This window comes from Pongo abelii, chromosome 20 (genome assembly GCF_028885655.2).
Source record: "Pongo abelii isolate AG06213 chromosome 20, NHGRI_mPonAbe1-v2.0_pri, whole genome shotgun sequence".
Classification (NCBI taxonomy): Eukaryota; Metazoa; Chordata; class Mammalia; order Primates; family Hominidae; genus Pongo; species Pongo abelii.
This window is the reverse complement of record NC_072005.2, coordinates 17,370,972-17,390,518: the sequence shown is the minus strand read 5'-3', so window position 1 is coordinate 17,390,518 and position 19,547 is coordinate 17,370,972. Positions and strand designations below refer to the sequence as shown.

General features: G+C 49.9%; 1 protein-coding gene across 3 annotated transcripts in view; it reads right to left on the bottom strand.

Moving 5' to 3' along the window:
- MYO9B (myosin IXB) overlaps positions 1 to 19,547 on the bottom strand; it is a 136,437-nt gene that overhangs the window by 31,565 nt on the left and 85,325 nt on the right. For 2 of the 3 annotated variants that reach the window (XM_063719328.1, XM_063719329.1), the window contains exons 9-16: positions 19,364 to 19,480; positions 18,709 to 18,843; positions 13,641 to 13,762; positions 9,072 to 9,213; positions 8,586 to 8,790; positions 5,843 to 5,924; positions 3,685 to 3,774; positions 577 to 690 (exon numbers count right to left, since the gene is read on the bottom strand). In XM_063719328.1, coding sequence (XP_063575398.1) covers positions 577 to 690; positions 3,685 to 3,774; positions 5,843 to 5,924; positions 8,586 to 8,790; positions 9,072 to 9,213; positions 13,641 to 13,762; positions 18,709 to 18,843; positions 19,364 to 19,480 — 1,007 coding nt within the window. The remainder of the gene's footprint in view (positions 1 to 576; positions 691 to 3,684; positions 3,775 to 5,842; positions 5,925 to 8,585; positions 8,791 to 9,071; positions 9,214 to 13,640; positions 13,763 to 18,708; positions 18,844 to 19,363; positions 19,481 to 19,547) is intronic. The other variant, XM_024236773.3, reaches the window with a different exon arrangement.

Genomic DNA, 19,547 nt, shown 5'->3' with positions numbered 1-19,547 from the left:
CTGCCTGCCTGGTGCTGGGTCAGCATAATGGAAGCATGAGAGTCCATTACCCCATTTGCAGGCCAAAAGCGGAGAATACTCGATCCCACAGTGTGCTAACAGTCGGGATCCCAAACCGGTTTATGCACCTTCTGGGCTCTCCTGACTGGCTTATGTGGCCACCTGCAGAGAGCAGGGCCACCCTCTCGGGAAAATCGCATGCCCTGCTGCAGATGGCTTCTCTGCAAACTCACAGTGGCAAAGGCGGGAGCAAGCTTTGCTCTGCAAGCCAGACAGGCACGGGGAGGAGACAGAGGATGGCACGTTTGCAGGTGGAAAATTAGATGCCTCGAAGAAGGAGTGCTCCTGGGAAGCTGCCCCGTGTGCTGGGAAGACGGCCGTGCCTGGGCCACAGCACAGACAGAGGCCAGAGGTGTTATTGATTGGCATTTAGTGATGGCTGGGGGTGGGCCATGAGACAGCACTGTGGTTTTAGTGGCCGATGCAAATTAGGAAGACTGCAGGCCCTGCCCGGGTTGCGGGAGTAGGGGGAGGCGGTTGTCGCACTTGTAAGCAGGGCCTTGGTGGGGGACTCACAGGATGAAGGCGCGGGGTTTCTGGAGCCGACTGAGGGACTGCAGAAGGCTACGGGGGTCCTCGCCCTGCCAGGGCAATCCTTTGATGCTCTTGATCATTTGGTTATGCAAATCGCTGAGGGGAGGGGTGGAGGGGGCGCAGTGACAGAAAGAAGATGGAGTTAGAAGCAGGCCTGCCACCTCAGGGTTCCCAGAGCTATTGGGACCATCCCCAGGCCACTGAAGACAAAACATGCAGCTGGGGAAAGACACTGTGCTCAATGCTGCCCCTCTCTCTTTTGCCAAAAATGGGGACTGGGCCAGCCTCCCCAAGCCCTGGAGCGGGGCGGGGCTTTGAGGCGAATTGGACTTGGCAACACGGATCATTGATCCTTTTCAATATATCATTTCCAGCTGGGCGTGGTGGCTCACACCTGTACTCCCAGCACTTTGTGAGGCCGAGGCGGGTGGATCACCTGAGGTCAGGAGTTCGAGACCAGCCTGGCCAACATGGCGAAACCTGATCTCTGCTAAAAATACAAAAAGTTAGCTGGGCATGGTGGAGGGCACCTGTAATCCCAGCTACGTGGGAGGCCGAGGCAGGAGAATTGCTTGAACCCGGGAGGCAGAGGTTGCAGTGAGATGAGATAGTGCCACTGCACTCTAGCCTGGGAGACAGAGAGAGACTCTGTCTCAAAAAAAAAAAAAAAGATTATTTCCATCTGATCATTCCACTTCATTCGATCACTGAAAAAGTGGATTTTCAGTTGGATCACTGAAAAAGTTCTCATATTTAAGAGCCTTTGGGAATATTTATTTATTTATTTATTGAGACGGAGTCTCGCTCTGTCGCCCAGGCTGGAGTGCAATGGCGCAATCTCGGCTCACTGCAACCTCTGCCTCCTGGGTTCAAGCGATTCTCCTGCCTCAGCCTCCTAAATAGTTAGGATTACAGTCATGCACCACCATGCCCGGCTAATTTTTGTATTTTTATTAGAGATGGGGTTTCATCATGTTGGTCAGGGAGGTCTTGAACTCCTGACCTTGTGATCCGCCCACCTCAGCCTTCCAAAGTGCTGGAATTACAGGTGTGAACCACCACACCTGGCTGGGGATATTTATTTAGTTTTAAATTTATTTTTATTTTAATTTTATTTTTTTGAAACAGAGTCTCGCTCTGTCGCCCAGGCTGGAGTGCAGTGGTGCGATCTCAGCTCACTGCAACCTCCACTTTCCAGGTTCAAGCGATTCTCCTACCTCAGCCTCCTGAGTAGCTGGGATTACAGACATGCATCACCCTGCCCAGCCTATTTATTTTTTAAATTCCATGACAGGCTGGGCGCGGTGGCACATGCCTGTAATCCCTGCACTTTTGGAGGCTGAGCAGGGCAGATCACCTGAGGTAGGGAGTTCAAGACCAGCCTGGCCAACATGGTGAAACCCTGTCTCTACTAAAAACACAAAAATTAGCCGGGCATGGTGGTACATGCCTGTAGTCCCAGTCACTTTGGAGGCTGAGGCATGACAATCGCTTGAACCTGGGAGGCAGAGGTTGCAGTGAGCCGAGATCGCACCACTGCACTCCAAAAAAAAAAAAAAAAAAAAAAAGGCAGTTGGGGCGACTCAGAAAAAAGACCCTAGGGAGGGTCTCTGTGGGAGGAGCAAATTAGTCTCTCTCCATGATTTTGTGGCCAGATGTCAATCTCCTTGTTGGCTTCATTAAGGCCTTTGGAGGAATTAATTTCAATACAAGAGCCACAGGTTGAACACAGTAGTTCTCAACTGGGGCGGTACCATCCCCATCAGGGGACATTTGCCAATGTCTGCAGACATTTGTGGTTGTCATGACTTGGGGGTGGGAGTGCTCTCCAGGCATCTGGTGGGTGGAGGCCAGGGATGCTGCTCAACACCCTACAGTCTACAGGACGGGTGCCCACCCCAGAGAATGATCTGGCACAGTGCTGAGGTTGAGAAACCCTAGTTTTTTGTTTTGTTTTGTTTTGTTTTTACAGAGTCTTGCTCTGTTGCCCAGGCTGGAGTGCAGTGGTGTGATCTCGGCTCACTGCAAACCCTGCCTCCCAGGTTCAAGTGATTCTCCTGCCTCAGCCTCCCCAGTAGCTAGGATTACAGGCGCACACCACACCTGGCTAATTTTTGTATTTTTAGTAGACACAGGGTTTCACCGTGTTGGCCAGGCTGGTCTTGAACTCCCGAACTCAAGTGACCTGCCCACGTAGGCCTCCCCCAAGTGCTGGGATTACAGGGGTGAGCCACCGCGCCCGGCCAGAGAAACCCTAGTTTAAGGGGATAATTACCCTCAAAGCACTCAACCTTACTCGCTTCATTTTGTTTGATGGCTGTGGGCTTAAGCTTGAGCATTCACGCTGGAGGTACAAACTTTGGCACTGATACCGCGTGTGAATTAGGATGCCTTAGAGATGAAAACTGGATGCTTTCAAACTAAATATTAGTGAGGAATGTCTAAATGACAAATGTTTTTGACAGAACTTCTAGAAATGAGGATCTGGTTTTTCCTGTTTTTTTTTTTTTTGAATTCCTCATTTCAGACATTTTATTTATTTTTCTTGTAGAGGTGGGGTCTTGCTATGTTGCCCAGGCTGGTTTCAAACTCCTGGCCTCAAGTGATCCTCCCGCCTTGGCCTCCCAAAGTGCTGGGATTACAGGTGCGTGCTACTGCGTCCTGCTGGCAGTCGTTCAAAGCACGTTTTAGCTCTGGGCAGGTGGCCTGGAAGGACCCGACCCCAGCCCCTGTGCTCCATGCATCATGCCAAGTGCCCCCATGGCCCCACTTACCTGCTCTCCCCAGCCCTCCAGGGAGGCAGAGCAAAGGCAACAGAGGGGTCGTCTGTCACCTCTATATGCGAGTGGCCTTCACACCCAGGGTGGTCAGTGCAGCGGCCACGGCTTGGAATGAGGCCCATGACTTTGGCCCACCCCCAGCCCTGCCGACCCGGCTAAATCTGCAAATCTGGCAGGAGCGGCCCCTGCAGGCCCTGGCATTCCCTGAACAGCCAGTCCTCTCTGTGTCCTGGACGCAGCACTGAGCACCTGGGGAAGATGGCTCCCCTCGGTGCCTTGCTGGCCTCAGGATCAAAGGCCCTTTCTGCACTTCTTGCTTTCATAGAAAGCAATGATGTCCTCAAAAGCGTTAATATCGAACTCCTCAGAGCCGTCAAATGAGAAATCTAGCATTGAGCAGCTGAAAGGGAGAATCTGTATAAACTTAACATGCTCCCGGGGCGAGACCCGCAGCCTTGTGGCCAGGCCCTGGGGAGATGGATGCTGCTTCTGCTACCGCAGGTCAGAAGTCACTTTGTCTTTGGGGTAAGGGAGTCAAGAAAAAAAAAAAGAGGACTGGGTGTGGTGGCTCATGCCTGTAATCCCATGACTTTGGGAGGCTGAAGTGGGAAGATGGCTTGAGGCCAGGAGTTTGAGATTAGCCTGGGCAACATAATCAGACCCTGTCTTTATAAAAGAAAAAATAAGTCAGGTGTGGTGGCGTGTGCCTGTTGTCCCAGCTACTTGGGAGGCTGAGGTAGGGGGATTGCTTGAGCCCAGGAGGTTGAGGCTGCAGTGAGCTGTGATTACACCACTGCACTCCAGCCTGGTCTCAAGCAAAACAAAACAAAACAAAACAAAAATGCAACCCACGCAACAAAATAGAAGGGAGCTTTCTAGCTGTTGGGAACTTGGGAGGAAAAAAACAAACAAACAAACAAACAAAAACAACAGGGGAATGTATTCTCCTTTCTTGTGTCCCATTTTGGGTGAAAAAGGTGATTCCAAAAACTTTTTTTTTTTTTTTTTTGAGACAGAGTCTTGCTCTGTCACCCAGGCTAGAGTGCAGTGGTGCGATCTTGGCTCACTGCAACCTCCATCTCCCAGGTTCAAGCAATTCTCCTGCCTCAGCCTCTCGAGTAGCTGGGACTACAGGTACTCGCCACCACGCCTGGCTAATTTTTCTATTTTTAGTAGAGAGGAGGTTTCACCATGTTGGCCAGGCTGGTATCGAACGCCCGACCTCAAGTGATCAGCCCACCTTCGCCTCCCAAAGTGCTGGGATTACAGGCGTGCACCATCACGTCTGGCCAGCCTGCTCACTTTTCTACCCTGGTGCTGGCACATGCTTGGGTGCGTGCAGGGCTCTTGGTCATTGCTAGGGTCCACAAAAGACCCCGTGTCATCTCATTTGCAACATCAAAGTGTATGTGTTTCTGACTGTGAATGAAGTAACTTGGCAGAACTACTTTCGGGCCACTCCAGGCAGGATGGGGGAAGAACTCTCCAATCAATCAGGCCCGTCTCTCCGCACCACCATCGATGCTTGGGCTCTACCTCCCAGTGCCCACCCTAGGCCATAAAATGGATCCTTTGTAAACTGAGCCTCCTCCCATCTCCCTAAAGCACGTGATGCACCGAGGCCTGCTATTCTGTGTCCAGAAAAGCAGTCACCAAATGCTGCTTGGTTCTGGGTCTTTCTGTTTCAAACGGCAGCTCGGTGACTTATTCAGAGCAACCTCGACCTGGGTTTAGAATGTGGCATTCCCCAGTGGCTCACGCCTGTAATCCCAGCACTTTGGGAGGCCGAGGCGGGTGGATCACCCGAGGTCAGGAGTTCAAAACCAGCCTGACCAAGATGGAGAAACTCCGTCTCTACTAAAAATACAAAATTAGGCCAGGCATGGTGGCTCACACCTGTAATCCCAGCACTTTGGGAGGCTGAGGCGGGTGGATCACGAGGTCAGGAGATCGAGACCATCCTGGCCAACACGGTGAAACCTCGTCTCTAGTAAAAAAAAAAATACAAAAAAAAATTAGCCGGGTGTGGTGGCGGGTGCCTGTAGTCCCAGCTACTCCAGAGGCTGAGGCAGGAGAATGGCATGAACCTGGGAGGCGGAGCTTGCAGTGAGCCGAGATCACGCCACTGCCTGGGCAACAGAGCAAGACTCTGTCTAAAAACAAACAACAAACGAACAAAAAACAACAACAACAAAAAAACAAAATTAGCTGGGCATTGTGGCGCATGCCTGTAATTCCAGCTACTCAGGAGGCTGAGGCAGGAGAATCGCTTGAACCCGGGAGTCAGAAGTTGCAGTGAGCCGAGATCGCGCCACTGCACTCCAGCCTGGGCAACAAGAGCGAAACTCCGTCTCAAAAAAAAAAAAAAAAAAAAAAAAAAAAAAAGATTGTAGCATTCCCTAAGTTGTTTGAAACAATGCTGCTGCCACCTAATGATTTCAGTTTGGGCAAATCAGGGTCTTGCTCACCGGTAAAGTTTTTCCGAAGGGGTGCTGGCTCCTCTTGGCAGCTCTTCCGGGTGACTTTGGGCACCAGGGCTGCTAATACCTGCTGGAGACACAGAGTGGACGGTGGTGGGGACGGCCTCCTATGGAGGCTGCAATTATTTTAACCCATTTTAATTTATTTATTTGAGATGGAGTCTTGCTCTGTCACCCAGGCTGGAGCACAGTAGCGCGATCTCGGCCCACTGCAACTTCTGCCTCCCGAGTTCAAGGGATTCTCCTACCTCCGCCTCCTGAGTAGCTAGGACTACAGGCCACTGTGCCCAGCTAATTTTTGTATTTTTAGTAGAGATGGGGTTTTGCCATATTGGCCAGGCTGCTCTTGAACTCCTGACCTCAGGTGATCTGCCCACCTTGGCCTCCCAAAATCCTGGGATTATAGGCATGAGTCTCTGCAACACCCCCCAACCTTTTTTTTTTTTTTTTTTTTTAATTTTTTACCAACAGGGTCTTGCTGCATTGCCTAGGCCGAGTGCAGTGGTGCGATCATAGTTCATGTAACCTCCAACTCCTGGGCTCAAGCAATCCTCCTGCTTCAGCCTCCCAAGTAGCTGGGGCTACAGGCACATGCTGACACACATGACTAAGTTTCAGCTTTTCTGGAGAGATGGGGTCTCACTATGTGGCCCAGGCTGGTCTCAAATAGCTGGCCTCAAGAGAGCTGCTTTGGCCTCTTAAAGTGCTAGGACTACCGGTGTGCACCATTGTACCCAGACACTTTGACCCATCTTTTTATTTATTTATTTATTTATTTATTTTTTGAGACAGAGTCTTGCACTGTCACCTGGGCTGGAGTGCAGTGATGCGATCTTGGCTCACTGCAACCTCTGCCTCCCAGGTTTAAGTGATTCTCCTGCCTCAGCCTCCTGAGTAGCTGGGTCTACAGGCGCCTGCCACCGCACCTGGCTAATTTTTTTGTATTTTTACTAGAGACGGGGTTTCACTATGTTTGCCAGGCTGGTCTCAACAGCCTGACCTCGTGGTCCACCCACCTCGGTCTCCCGAAGTGCTGGGATTACAGACGTGAGCCACCGTGTCCAGCCTATTTATTTATTTTTTGAGACGGAGTCTTGCTCTGTCATCCAGGCTGGAGTGCACTGGCATGATCTTGGCTCACCGCAACCTCTGCCTCCCGGGTTCAAGCGATTCTCCTACCTCAGCCTCCCTGTGGTAGCTGGGACCACAGGCATGCACCACCATGCCTGGCTAATATTTGCATTTTTAGTAGAGATGGGCTTTCACCATGTTGGTCAGGCTGCTCTTGAACCCCTGACCTCAAGCGATTGTCTGCGTCAGCCTCCCAAAGTGCTGGGATTTCAGATGTGAGCCACGGCGCCTGGCAGACTGATCTTAAAAAGCAACTCATCGGCCAGGCACGGTGGCTCACGCCTGTAATCCCAGCACTCTGGAAGGCTGAGACAGACGGATCATGAGGTCAGGAGATCGAGACCATCCTGGCTAACACGGTGAAACCCTATCTCTACTAAAAAATACAAAACAATTAGCCAGGCATGGTGGCGGGTGCCTGTAGTCCCAGCTACTCTGGAGGCTGAGGCAGAAGAATGGCGTGAACCCGGGAGGCGGGGCCTGCAGTAGCCGAGATCATGCCACTGCACTCCAGCCTGGGCGACAGAGCAAGACGCCCGTCTCAAAAAAAAAAAAAAAAGCAGCTCATCACTCAAGTTTGGGCAAAATTGGGTAACTGTGAAGTTTTGGATCCCCAAAACAGAGCACTATTTCCTATTTCTCATGAAAGCTTCATCCTTCCTCCTTTTCATCAAGCCCCTTCCGGAGACAGAAGCCACAGCTGATAACTGAAACTGAAGCTGAGGACGGAAGGTAGGAGCCCTTAGACCCGGGTGAGCCACTCAACCATGCAGGCCTCAGGTTGCCTCCAGGAAAAATGAGGACATAGCTTTCTGCCATCCTTCTATCAGCAACTCTATAAGGCTGGCCCAAGTCTTGAGTGGATCAGGCACACCCCCTGCCTCAAACCATCTCTGTCTAGGATGGGGGGACAGAAATGTCCCTTTGAGGCTGGGTTCCCGGTAGAGAATGTTCAGTTAAGAGAAGAGGCTGGGGCTGGGCGTGGTGGCTCACACCTGCAATCCCAGCATTTCATGAGTCAGAGGCGGGTGGATCACTTGAGGTCAGGAGTTCGAGACCAGCCTGGCCAATACGGCGAAACCCCATCTCTACTAAAAATACAAAAATTAGCCTGGTGTGGTGGCGGTCTCCTGTAGTCCCAGCTACTTGGGAGGCTGAAGCAGGAGAATCGCTTGAACCCAAGAGGCGGAGGTTGCAGTGAGCCGAGATTGCGTCATTACACTAGAGCCTGGGCGAGAGAGAGAGACCCTGTCTCTTAAAAAAAAAAAAAAAGAGCAAGACAGAGAGAGAGAAAGAAGAGGCAGAGCACTAGGAAGAGCTACATTATCACAATCAGCAAACTCCCAGGGCCAGTGGGATCGGGGGCATCATTAGCAAATGAGAGGCCTGATGGAGTTGCTGATAGCATGCCCTGAGGTTAAATTACACACGCAGGTCGAGTTTCTGTTCAGGGTGACAGGAACACTTCAGGTAGACAGGTGGTGTTTGCACAACATAATGAATGTACTAAATGCCACTGAACTGTTCACTTTAAGATGAACTCAGGATGTGCCCCTCTCTCGACAGTGACGCTTGTGTGGGTTCACGCCCCGGCTCCCACCTGCAGCCTTTTCGGCCCTCTCGGCCCGCAGGCGTCCGGCCTCCCGAAGCACTGCCATGGCCCGGATAGCGGCCCGGAGCACGGCCCAGCGGAACACGGCCACGGGGTCCATGCCGATGAGCTCCCGCACATAGGAGCTGTCACTGCCCCGCAGCAGGGCCACGATGTCTGGCCGCATGTAGTCCATGTTCTTCTCCCGGAAGTCCTAGTGGGGGATGGATGTGGGCGGTCACTCGGGGATAGTCACTCACCGGTGCCTACCAAAGACCCCGGGCTGGCGCAGGAAGGGCTGGCAGTGGGGTGGGGCCCATCCTAAGTGCAAATGGCAGTTCTTGAGCTATGGAGCCTTGGACATTGCAGCTGGGGATTCGTGGTGGGTTCTGAGCACCCTGGAACCTCGCCCACAGGAGGATCCTCCCACGTGGGCTTCTAGGCTGACTGTGGCTTCCCTCAGGCTTCCACCAATGGTGATGGGCAGACACCTACCTTGATCTGATATTTCACCTTCCCTGCGAAGTGCTGGATGATGAAGGCTGGCTCCATGACCGGGGTGCCCAGGAAGTACTTATTGTCCTCATGCTGCTGTTTGAACTTGGCCAGCAGGGTCTGGCTCGTGGCGTGGGGGAAGCTGGGAACAGAACACGGAACCTTTGCAGGCATGAACAGCGGCTGATTTACCTGCTGTGTATTTTACCTTGCAGACCCCTTGTGCACGAGGTGGGTGGGTGCATGGGGTGGGCAGAGCAGTGAAGTGGCACAGGGCTCTGTGAGCAGAGGGGTGGGTGAAGGAGCGAAGAAAGGAAGGAATGACAGTGCGCCTGCCTGCCTCATGCCGAACATGCCGGCGGAGGGCTGGGACGCTGCTATCTGCATGCGCCTGCCTGCCTCATGCTGAACATGCTGGCGGAGGGCTGGGACTCTGCTTTCTGCATCAGCTGGCACAGCTGCAGCCTGGTACAAGGAGGCTGAGGGTGAAGTGACGCTCTCAAAGCTTCAGGATTTTTAAAACAAAAAATATTTTTTTCTTTGGAGACAGGGTCTCACTCTGTTGCCCAGGCTGGAGTGTAGTGGTACGATCACAGCTCACTGTGGCCTTGACCTCCTGGGCTCCAGGGATCTTCCTGCCTCAGCTTCCTGAGTAGCTGGGACTATAGTACGATGTTTTTCTTTTTTTTAAGAGAAGGGGACTTGCTATGTTACTCAGGCTGGTCTTGAACTCCTGGCCTCAAGTGATCCTCCTGCCTCAGCCTCCCAAACAACTAGGATTACAGGCGTGAGCCACTGCGCCCAGCCAGGGCTGCAGAATTAACATTGAGTAGCCCAGTGCCTGAGTCTGGGTGGCTCACTCTCTTCGACCCCACATGGCTGTTTTCTAGAGGGCTTGGAGAGAGGTTGTTGACCAGGCTTGGTGGCGTCTGCAAAGTCTGTCCCCTGGGAGGTCTGGATCTGTTACCCATCATAGGCAGCTCCTAAGAATAATCCTGGGCCTGGGTGACTTCTGGTCTTGGAGCCATTTGTACCTGAATGCCATACCTTGGACAGGGGGTCCTTCTCCTGCTCCACAGTTGGAAGAAGAGGCTAGGAGAGGAGGATGAAGCAGGGCTCTGTTGTGCTCCGGGGACGAGAAGATTGTGGGGGCAGAATAAGGGACTCCTTGTACCTGACTGAGTCTGCCTCCCAGGAGGGAAATGATGTTGTTGGTTTGGCAAACGCTGCCTGAGCCCGGCCCCACTTTTGAAAATACAGGCAGCGGAACGCATGCCCAGATCCCAACATCGGGGGCTCCGTGTTAACGGGGCCAAGGAGGGGAGAGTCTATAGCTATGAAACATATCATTTCCAGGACTGTAAAGAGGGTATGGAGTGTGAGGCATCTGCCTTGAGTGTCCCCCAAAACCCTCAGTCATTGAGATAGGTAATATTTTAGCACAGTATTTCAGAAAATCTAAATCAATGTGCAAAAAGAAAAAAAAAATTCCATGATGAGCAAAAATAGCAAGATTTTAAAGAGACTCGAGCCTGCTGGGCCAGGCCCTGCCTCACGGGCTTCCCCTGATCTGACCCTGGGAGTTTCCTGGTTGTGATGATGTAGCTCCTCCTACTGCCGTCTCTACTTTTTTTTTTTTTAAATTTTTAGAGTTGGGGTCTTGCTCTGTTGCCCAGGCTAGAATGCAATGGTACAATCACAACTCACTGTAGCCTTGACTCTCTGGGCTCAAGTGATCCTCCTGCCTCAGCCTCCTGAGTAGCTGGGACTATAGGTGCATGCCACTGTGCCCAGCTAGTTTTTTTTTGTTTGTTTTTGTAGAGATGGGGTCTCACTATGGTACCCAGGCTGGTCTTTAACTCCTGCTCTCAAATGATCCTCCACCTCGGCCTCCCGAAGTGTTGGAATTACAGGTGGGAGCCACCGCACCTGGCACAAATGCTCTGCTCTTATCTGAACATTCTCTACCTGGACCCCAGCCTCAGAGGGATGTGTCTGTCTCCCTGACCTGGACAGGGACTAGGTTTGAGGCAGGGGATGTGCCTGATTCATTTGAGACTCTGGCCAGCCCCTTGGAGATGTTACTGGCAAGGGATGGGTCTGATAGAGTTGCTGATAAGACAATATGTCCATATCTTAACCCCACACCACCGACTTTTGAATGTGACCTTATTTGGAAAATAGGGTCTTTGCAGGTGTAATTAGTTAAGATGAGGTCATTAGCGTGGGACCCAGTTCCATATGGATGGTGTCCTTCTAAAAAGAGAAGACAGGGTCAGGTGTAGTGGCTCACACCTATGGTCCCAGCACTTTGGGAGGTCAAGGTGAGAAGATTGCTCGAGCCCAGGAGTTCAAGACTAGCCCAGGCAACATAGGGAGATTCCATCTCTACAAAAAAAATTTTTAACCAGCCTGGCCAACATGGTGAAAAAACCCCATCTCTACTAAAAATACAAAAATTAGCTGGGCATGGTGGCAAGGCACCTGTAATCCCAGCTACTCGGGAGGCTGAGACACGAAAATCGCTTGATCCTGGGAGGTGGGGGTTACAGTGAGCTGAGATGAAGCCAATTAACTTGAGCCAAGATGGCGCCACTACCCTCTAGCCTGGGTGACAGAGCGAGACTCCTTCTCAAAAAAAAAAAATTTTTTTTAAACTTAGCTGGGTGTGGTGGTGCACACCTATAGTCTCAGGCATTTGAGAGGGTGAGGCAGGAAGATGGCTTAAGCCTGAGAGGTTGAGGCTGCAGTGAACCGAGGTTGTGCCACTGCACTCCAGCTTGGGCAACAGAGCAAGAGCCTGTCTCAAAAAAAAAAAAAAAAAAAGAAGAGGAGGAGACAGGACTGAGAGATGAGTGATGTAGACACAGATGGAAGAAGTCCATGTGAAGAGGAAGAGGGAGGCAGGGACTGGAGCAATGCGGCCAAAAGCCAAGGAAAGCTTGGACCCGTAGAAGCTGGAGGAGGAAAGGAAGGGTCCTCCCTTGGAGCCTCTGGAGGCAGCACAGCTCTGCTGACACTTTGACTTTAGACTTCCAGCTTCCAGAACCATAAGAGAATAGATTACTGTGGTTTTAAGAACTCCACCTCCCGGGTTCAAATGATTCTCCAGCCTCAGCCTCCCAAGTAGCTGGAATTATAGGCACCCACCACCATGCCTGGCTAATTTTTGTATTTTTAGTAGAGATGGGGTTTTGCCATGTTGGCCAGGCTGGTTAAAAATTTTTTTGTAGAGATGGAATCTTTTTTTTTTTTTTTTGAGACAGAGTCTTGGTCTGTCACCCAGGCTGGAGTGCAATGGCGCGATCTCCACTCACTGCAACCTCCGCCTCCCAGATTCAAGCGATTCTCCTGCCTCAGCCTCCTGAGTAGCTGGGATTACAGGCGCCTGCCACCATGCCCGGCTAATTTTTGTATTTTCAGTAGAGACAGGGTTTCACTATGTTGGCCAGACTGGTCTCCAACTCCTGACCTCAGGTGATCCGCCTGCCTTGGCCTCCCAAAGTGCTGGGATTACAGGCGTGAGCCACTGCGCCTGGCCGAGATGGAATCTTTCTATGTTGCCCAGGCTGGTCTTGATCTCCTGGGCTCAAGAGCCCACCTGGCTTGTAGTGGTTCCTTAGGGGAGCCACAGAAAAGTAGTTCGGTATGTGTCACGTGATTTCAGTGACTACAACGGGTGACCCAGAATGAGGTGCCTTATTGACCTCCCTGTCTGCCTTCACGGTGCCCTGTGGACTGCGGGGATGAGGGAGGAAGGCTCAGAAGTGAGACCAGAGCCTGGCAGCATCTGGGTCCCAATTCCACACACTGCACTGCCCTTTGCAACAACTCGCCAATCCTGTCTCTTGCTCCATTGCCCAGGTTGGAGTGCAGTGACATGATCATAGCTCCCTGCAGCCTCAACCTCCCAGGCTCAAGCGATCCTCCTGCCTCAGCCTCCTGAGTAGCTGGGGCCACAGGTATGCCCCACCACGCCTGGCCCCCATCTCTAGTTTCTAGGCATAGGCCCATAATCCTTTGCTGAAAACTCCTGGCCGATGTGCCTCAAGTGCACAAATTAATCACATGTGTTGATGTTTTCACAGTGAGGTGTTTGTGCATTTTGCACACACGAGCTTGGGTTTTGTGGTCAAGTGAAATGAACAGACACAAGTTCTCAGGACAAGGTCTGGCATGGTGGCACACGCCTGTAATCCCAGTACTCTCGGAGGCCGGGGTGGGAGGATCCCTTGAGCTCAGGAGTTTGAGGCCAGCGTGGACAACATGACGAAACCCTGTTGCTACAAAGAAATACAAAAATTAGCCAGGTGTGGTGGTATGACCCTGTAGTCCCAGCTACTCCAGAGGCTCACGTCAGGGGATCACTTGAGCCCAGGAGGTCGAGGCTGCAGTGAGCTTTGATTGCACCACTACACTCTAGCCTGGGTGACAGAGTGAGACCCTGTCTCAAAAATAAAAAAGAGCTCTTGGGAAAGTCTGGATTTGGGGTAAGGCTCTGGGGGCTGCAGAACCTGACCCAGTGCCCATGTGTAGATGTGCCGGGATGGATGGGCTGTGGACACTTACTTGCTCTCCTCGTCCAGCAGGTAGAAGAGGCCCGTGGGCTTCTTGCTGATGAGATGGATGCAGCCGACATTGTCTGTGTAGCCGATGTTGTGCCATGTGATCCCCTCGCCCTGATACTCCTCCTGTAGGGATGGCACGGGGTCAGTAAGTTTCTTATCTCCCAGATGTGTAATATCTACATAACATGTATTGCATACAGGTCGAGTATCCTTAATCTGAAAATCTGAAATGCTTCAAAATAGGAAACTTTTTAAACTGATGCGTGGCTTAAAATTAACTCTAATAGGGCTGGGCACAGTGGCTCATGCCTGTAATCCCAGCACTTTGGGAGGCCAAGGCAGGCGGATCACCTGAGGTCAGGAGTTTGAGACCAGCCTGACCAACATAGCAAAATCCCATCTCTACTAAAGATACAAAATTAGCCAGGCGTGGTGGCACAAGCCTGTAATCCCAGCTACTTGGGAGGCTGAGGCAGGAGAATCGCTTGAACCCGGGAAGTGGAGGTTGCAGTGAGCCAAGATTGTGCCATTGGTCCTACTCCAGCCTGGGCAACAAGAGCGAAACTCCATCTCAAAAAAAAAAAAAAAAAAAAAAAGCTCTAATAATACACTTAATTTAACACCATATATCCAAAATGTGATCATGTTAACATGTAACTGACATAAAAAGTAACTGAGAGGCCGAGGTGGGAGGATTGCTTGAGGCCAGGAATTCAAGACCAGCCTGGACAACATAGCAAGATCCTGTCTGTGCAAAAAATAAAAAGTAAAAAATAAAAAAACTAGCCAGGTGTAGTGGCACGTACCAGCAGTCCTAGGTACTTGGGAGGCTGAGGCGGGAGGATGGCTTGAGCCCAGGAGTTTGAGACCAGCCTGGGCAATACGGCAAGACTCCATTTCAAAAAAAAAAAAAAAAATCCAAAACTTTTGGACTGCCAATATTATGTGATGCTCAAAGACAATGCTCATTGAAGCATTTCAGATTTTGGATTTTCAGATTTGAGATGTTCAACCAGTAAGTATAATATAAATATTGAAAAATCTGAAAAAAATCCCAAACTGGAGACACTTCTGGTCCCAAGCAGTTTGGATAAGGGATCCCCACTTATATGTATTATTGATATGTATTATTAAATACATTGATATGTATTATTAAATATGTATTATTGATACATATTTATGTATCAATAGGCATGTTTACATATAAATGTATCTGCATGTGGGTGTTCTTTGCAGCACTATTCACAATAGCAAAGAAATGGAAGTAACCTAAATGCCCACTAATGGATAAAGAAAATGTGGTGCATATACATCAAGGAATACTACCCAGCCATAAAAAAGGAAGGAGGTCATGTCCTTTGCAGGAACATGGATCGAGCTGGAGGCCATTATCCTTAGCACACTAATGCAGGAACAGAAAACCAAATATTGCATGTTCTCATTTATAAAAGGGAGCCAAATGATGAGAACACATGGACACATAGAGGGGAACAACACACACTGGGGCCTACTGGAGGGTGGAGGGGGGAGGAGGGAGATGATCAGGAAAAATAACTAATGGGTACTAGGTTTAATACCTGGGTGATGAAATAATCTGTACAACAAACCCCCAAGACACGAGTTTACCTACGTAACAAACCTGCACATGTACCCCTGAACTTCAAAGTGAAAAAAAAAATACATAAATATATCAATAACAAAATGCATATGAGTAAATCAATATGAATACATTAATAGTTATATAAACTTGCTAGATAAATGAATGATTGTAAACAGGAAACACGAATGCACACTCTCAAATACTGATCACAGCATGGCACTTTAAATATCACACTTAAGGGCTGGGCGTGGTGGCTCACGCCTGTAATCCCAGCACTTTGAGAGGCTGAGGTGGGCAGATCACCTGAGGTCAGGAGTTCAAGATCAACCTGGCCAACATGGTGAATGAAACCCCGTCTCTACTAAAAATACAAAAAATTAGCCGGGCCTGGTGGCACACACCTGTGATCCCAGCTACTGGGGAGGCTGGGGCAGGAGAATCGCTAGAACCTGGGAGGTAGAGGTCGCAGTGAACCGAGACTGCATCATTGCACTCCGGCCTGGGTGACAGGGCAAGACTCTGCCTCAAGAAAAAAAAAAATCACACTTAAAATCATCTAGAGGTTGGCAAACTTTCTCTGTAATGGGCCAGATAGCACCTTATGAACCAGATGATGTCTGTTGCAACTAACAGTCATGATGTGAAAACAGCCACAGACGATAATGTAAACCAATGGCTGTGTGCCAATAAAGCTTTATTTATAAAAACAATTTGTGGGACTGGATTTGACCCACAGGCTGTGGCTTGCTGGCCCCTGCTCCAGAGGTATGTTGTCCAACAGGAATCTTCACATTTTCTTTTTTTCTTTTAAGAGACAGGGTCTCACACTTTTGCCTACATTGGAGTGCAGTGGTGCGATCACAGCTCACTGTAGACTCAAACTCCTGGGCTCGAGTGATCCACCTGCCTCAACCTCCCCAGTAGCTAGGACTACAGGCATGTGCCACTATGCCTGGTTAATAAAAAAATTTTTTTTCGCAGAAACTCCGTCTCAAATTTTTTTTTTTTTTTTAGAGACGGGGTCTTGCTCTGTTGCCCAGGATGGAGTACAGTGTTGTGATCATAGGTCACTGCAGCCTTGAACTCCTGACCTAAAGCAATCCTCTTACCTTGGCTTCCTAAACCACTGGTATAGCATGAGCCACCATGCCCAGCCTCAAATTTTCTAATAATCACATGTAAAAAGTAAAAAAACAGGTGAAATTAATTAATTTTTTTTTTTTTTTGGAGACAGGGTCTCATTCTGTCACCCAGGCTGGAGTACAGTGGCACAATTTTAGCTCATTGCAGCCTCAACCTCTTGGGCTCAAGTGATCCGCCCACCTCAGCCTCCTCAGTTGCTGGGACTACAGACGTGTGCCTCTGTGTGTGGCTCAAAATTAACTTTAATAATACACTTAATTTAACCCTGTATATCTAAACTGTGAGCACGTTAATGTGTAACTGACATAAAAAATGACTGAGAGGCCAACGTGGGAGGATCACTTGAGGCCAGGAGTTCAGGACCAGCCTGGGCAACATAGCAAGACCCTGTCTCTACAAAAAATAAAACCAAAAAACTAGCTGGGTGTGGTGGCGTGCAACTACAGTCTCAGCTACTCGGGGGGCTGTGGTGGTAGGATAGCCTAAACCTCAGCGTTTGAGGCTGCAGTAAGCTACTGAGACCATGTATGTTCTTTTTTCTCATGCGCTAAGTCTTCGCAATTTAGTGTGTATGTCACACCCCTCCTGCACAACTTAATTCTGACCAGCTACACTCCCAATGCTTCACTGCCAAAAAGCTTAATAGGAAAATCAGCTGGATATTTACATAAGCCTGTCAGTTTCATTTTCCCATCAGAATCATCAGTGTGAAGGAGAAGACATGAATAAGGATGGTTGACTATTTAGCTGCAAAAAGACACGTCAGGGCCAGGCGCGGTGGCTCACGCCTGTAATCCCAGCACTTTGGGAGGCCAAGGTGGGCAGATTGCTTGAGATCAGGAGTTTGAGACAAGCCTGGCCAGCATGGTGAAACCCCATCTCTACTAAAAATACAAAAAATTAGCTGGGCGTGGTGGCATGCACCTGTAGTCCCAGCTACTCGGGAGGCTGAGGCAGAAGAATCGCTTGAACCAGGGAGGCAGAGGTTGCAGTGAGCCGAGATTGTGCCACTGCACTCCAGCCTGGGCAACAGAGCCAGACTCCATCTCAAAAAAAAAAAAAAAAAGACACGTCAGATAGGTTATCAATGTCCTTGAGCTAAGCAAATCCTTAAAAGGCAACCCTGTTTCTCACCTAACAAAAAGATTTTCTGTTTGGACACAGAAGCCCCCAAATGAACTGTGGCTCAAAACATTCCTGACATTTGCCTCATCCTGGGCTGGGTAGGTTTTCTTAAATTTTCCTTTTGACTGAGAAAAATTCTGGGGCAAGTTCACCAATGATCTGGGCCTCTAGGGAGATTCCGGTTCTAGCTCATTCTATTTTCCCTTTGGGCTGGGTGTGCAACAACATGATATTTCCTTATAAAATGCTGCAGCTGTTATGGAAAACAATATGGTGATTCTTCAAAAAAGTTAAAAACAGAATTACCGTATGATCCAGCAAGTCCACTTCTGGGTATATACCCGAAAGAATTGAAAGCAGCGTCTCGAAGAAATATTTGCACACCCATGTTCAAAGAAGCATTATGCCCAATAGCCAAAAGCTGGAAGCAACCCAAGTGTCTACTGAAGGATGGATGGATAAACAAAATGTGGTACATCCAGAAAATGGAATATTACTCAGCCTTGAAAAGGAAGGAAATTCTGACACATGCTACCATGTGGATGAACCATGAGGACTTTATACTATGTGAAATAAGCCAGGCACAAAAAGACAAATAATGTCTAATTTCACTTATATGAGACACTTAGTCAAAAATGATAGAGACAGAAAGTAGAATGGGCCAGGCATGGTGGCTTACACCTGCAATTCCAGCACTTTGGGAGACCGAGGTGGGCAGATTGCCTGAGCTCAGGAGTTCGAGACTAGCCTGGGCAACATGGCAAAACCTTGTCTCTACAAAAAATACAAAAATTAGCCAGGCATGGTAGTGTGCACCTGTGGTTTCAGCTACTCGGGAGGCTGAGGAAGGAGGATCACTTGAGCCTAGGAGTTTGAGGCTGCAGTAAGCTATGATTGTACCACCCTAGCTGGGTGACAAAGCAAGACCCTGTCTCAAAAAAAAAAAAAAAAGTGGAATGGGGTGAGTTCAGGGCTTGCAGGAGGGGGAATGGGGAGTGAGTGTTTCATGGGGACAGAGTCTCAGTTTGGCAAAATGAAAGAGTTCTGGAGATGTACGCTGGTGGTGTTTGCATAACAATGCGAATATGTGAATGTACTTACCACCGCTGAACTGAATATTTACAAACGGTTAAGATGGTAAATTTCACGTGATGTCTGATTTACCAAGTTCAAAAAATTGACCAAAAAGCCCTTTCCGCACCTGCTCCAGCTTGAAGATGTGCTGGTTGAAGTAATACTGTAGCTGCTCATTGGCATAGTTGATACAGAACTGCTCAAAGCTGTTCCTCTCGAAGTCTTCAAACCCGAAGATGTCCAGGACCCCGATGGACAGGCACTGGGAGAGACAGAGAAAATGGTCACTGCCCGCAGGTGCCCCCCGAGGGAGCCAGCCTTCATGAGAGGGGTTGGCTCTACAGGCTGTGACCTGTTAGGTCCCCAGTCCCTGCTGCTCGGCAGAACACTTTGCCATTACCAGCATGGAATCCATAATTTTTTTTTGAGACGGGGTCTTGCTCTGTTGCCCAGGTTGGAGTGCAGTGGCACCACCACAGCTCACTGCAGCCTTGACCTCCTGGGCTCAAGCAATCCTTCTGCCTCAGCCTCCTGAGTAGCTGGGACCATAGGTGCATGCCAGAATCTGTCGTTTTTGAATAAGGGGCCCTATGTTTTCATTCTGCCCTGGGCCTGTTGAATTTCGTAGCCTGTCCTGTTTCCTGGGCCTGTCCTTGTGGGGAAATAGCCTCTCGACTGCAGATGCCTCGGCTCCGGATGTTCCAGGTCGCCCACCAAGGATGTTGGTAGTGAGGATATGGCCTCCCCTGGCCTGGCTTGAGGAAGCAAATGGGGGCACTCACCGAGACTGCCTCTTCCACATCCTTCTTGTTGAGGAGTGCGTGGTTGATCCGCAGCACAATCCAGTCGAACAGGGCGCTGTACAGAGACTTGGCCATGGAGTCGCGGGCAGTGATGGCCTGTGGACACAGAGGGGGTGACTCACCTCCGGCATGGCAGGCCCTGCGCTGGAGTCTTGCTCTGTCA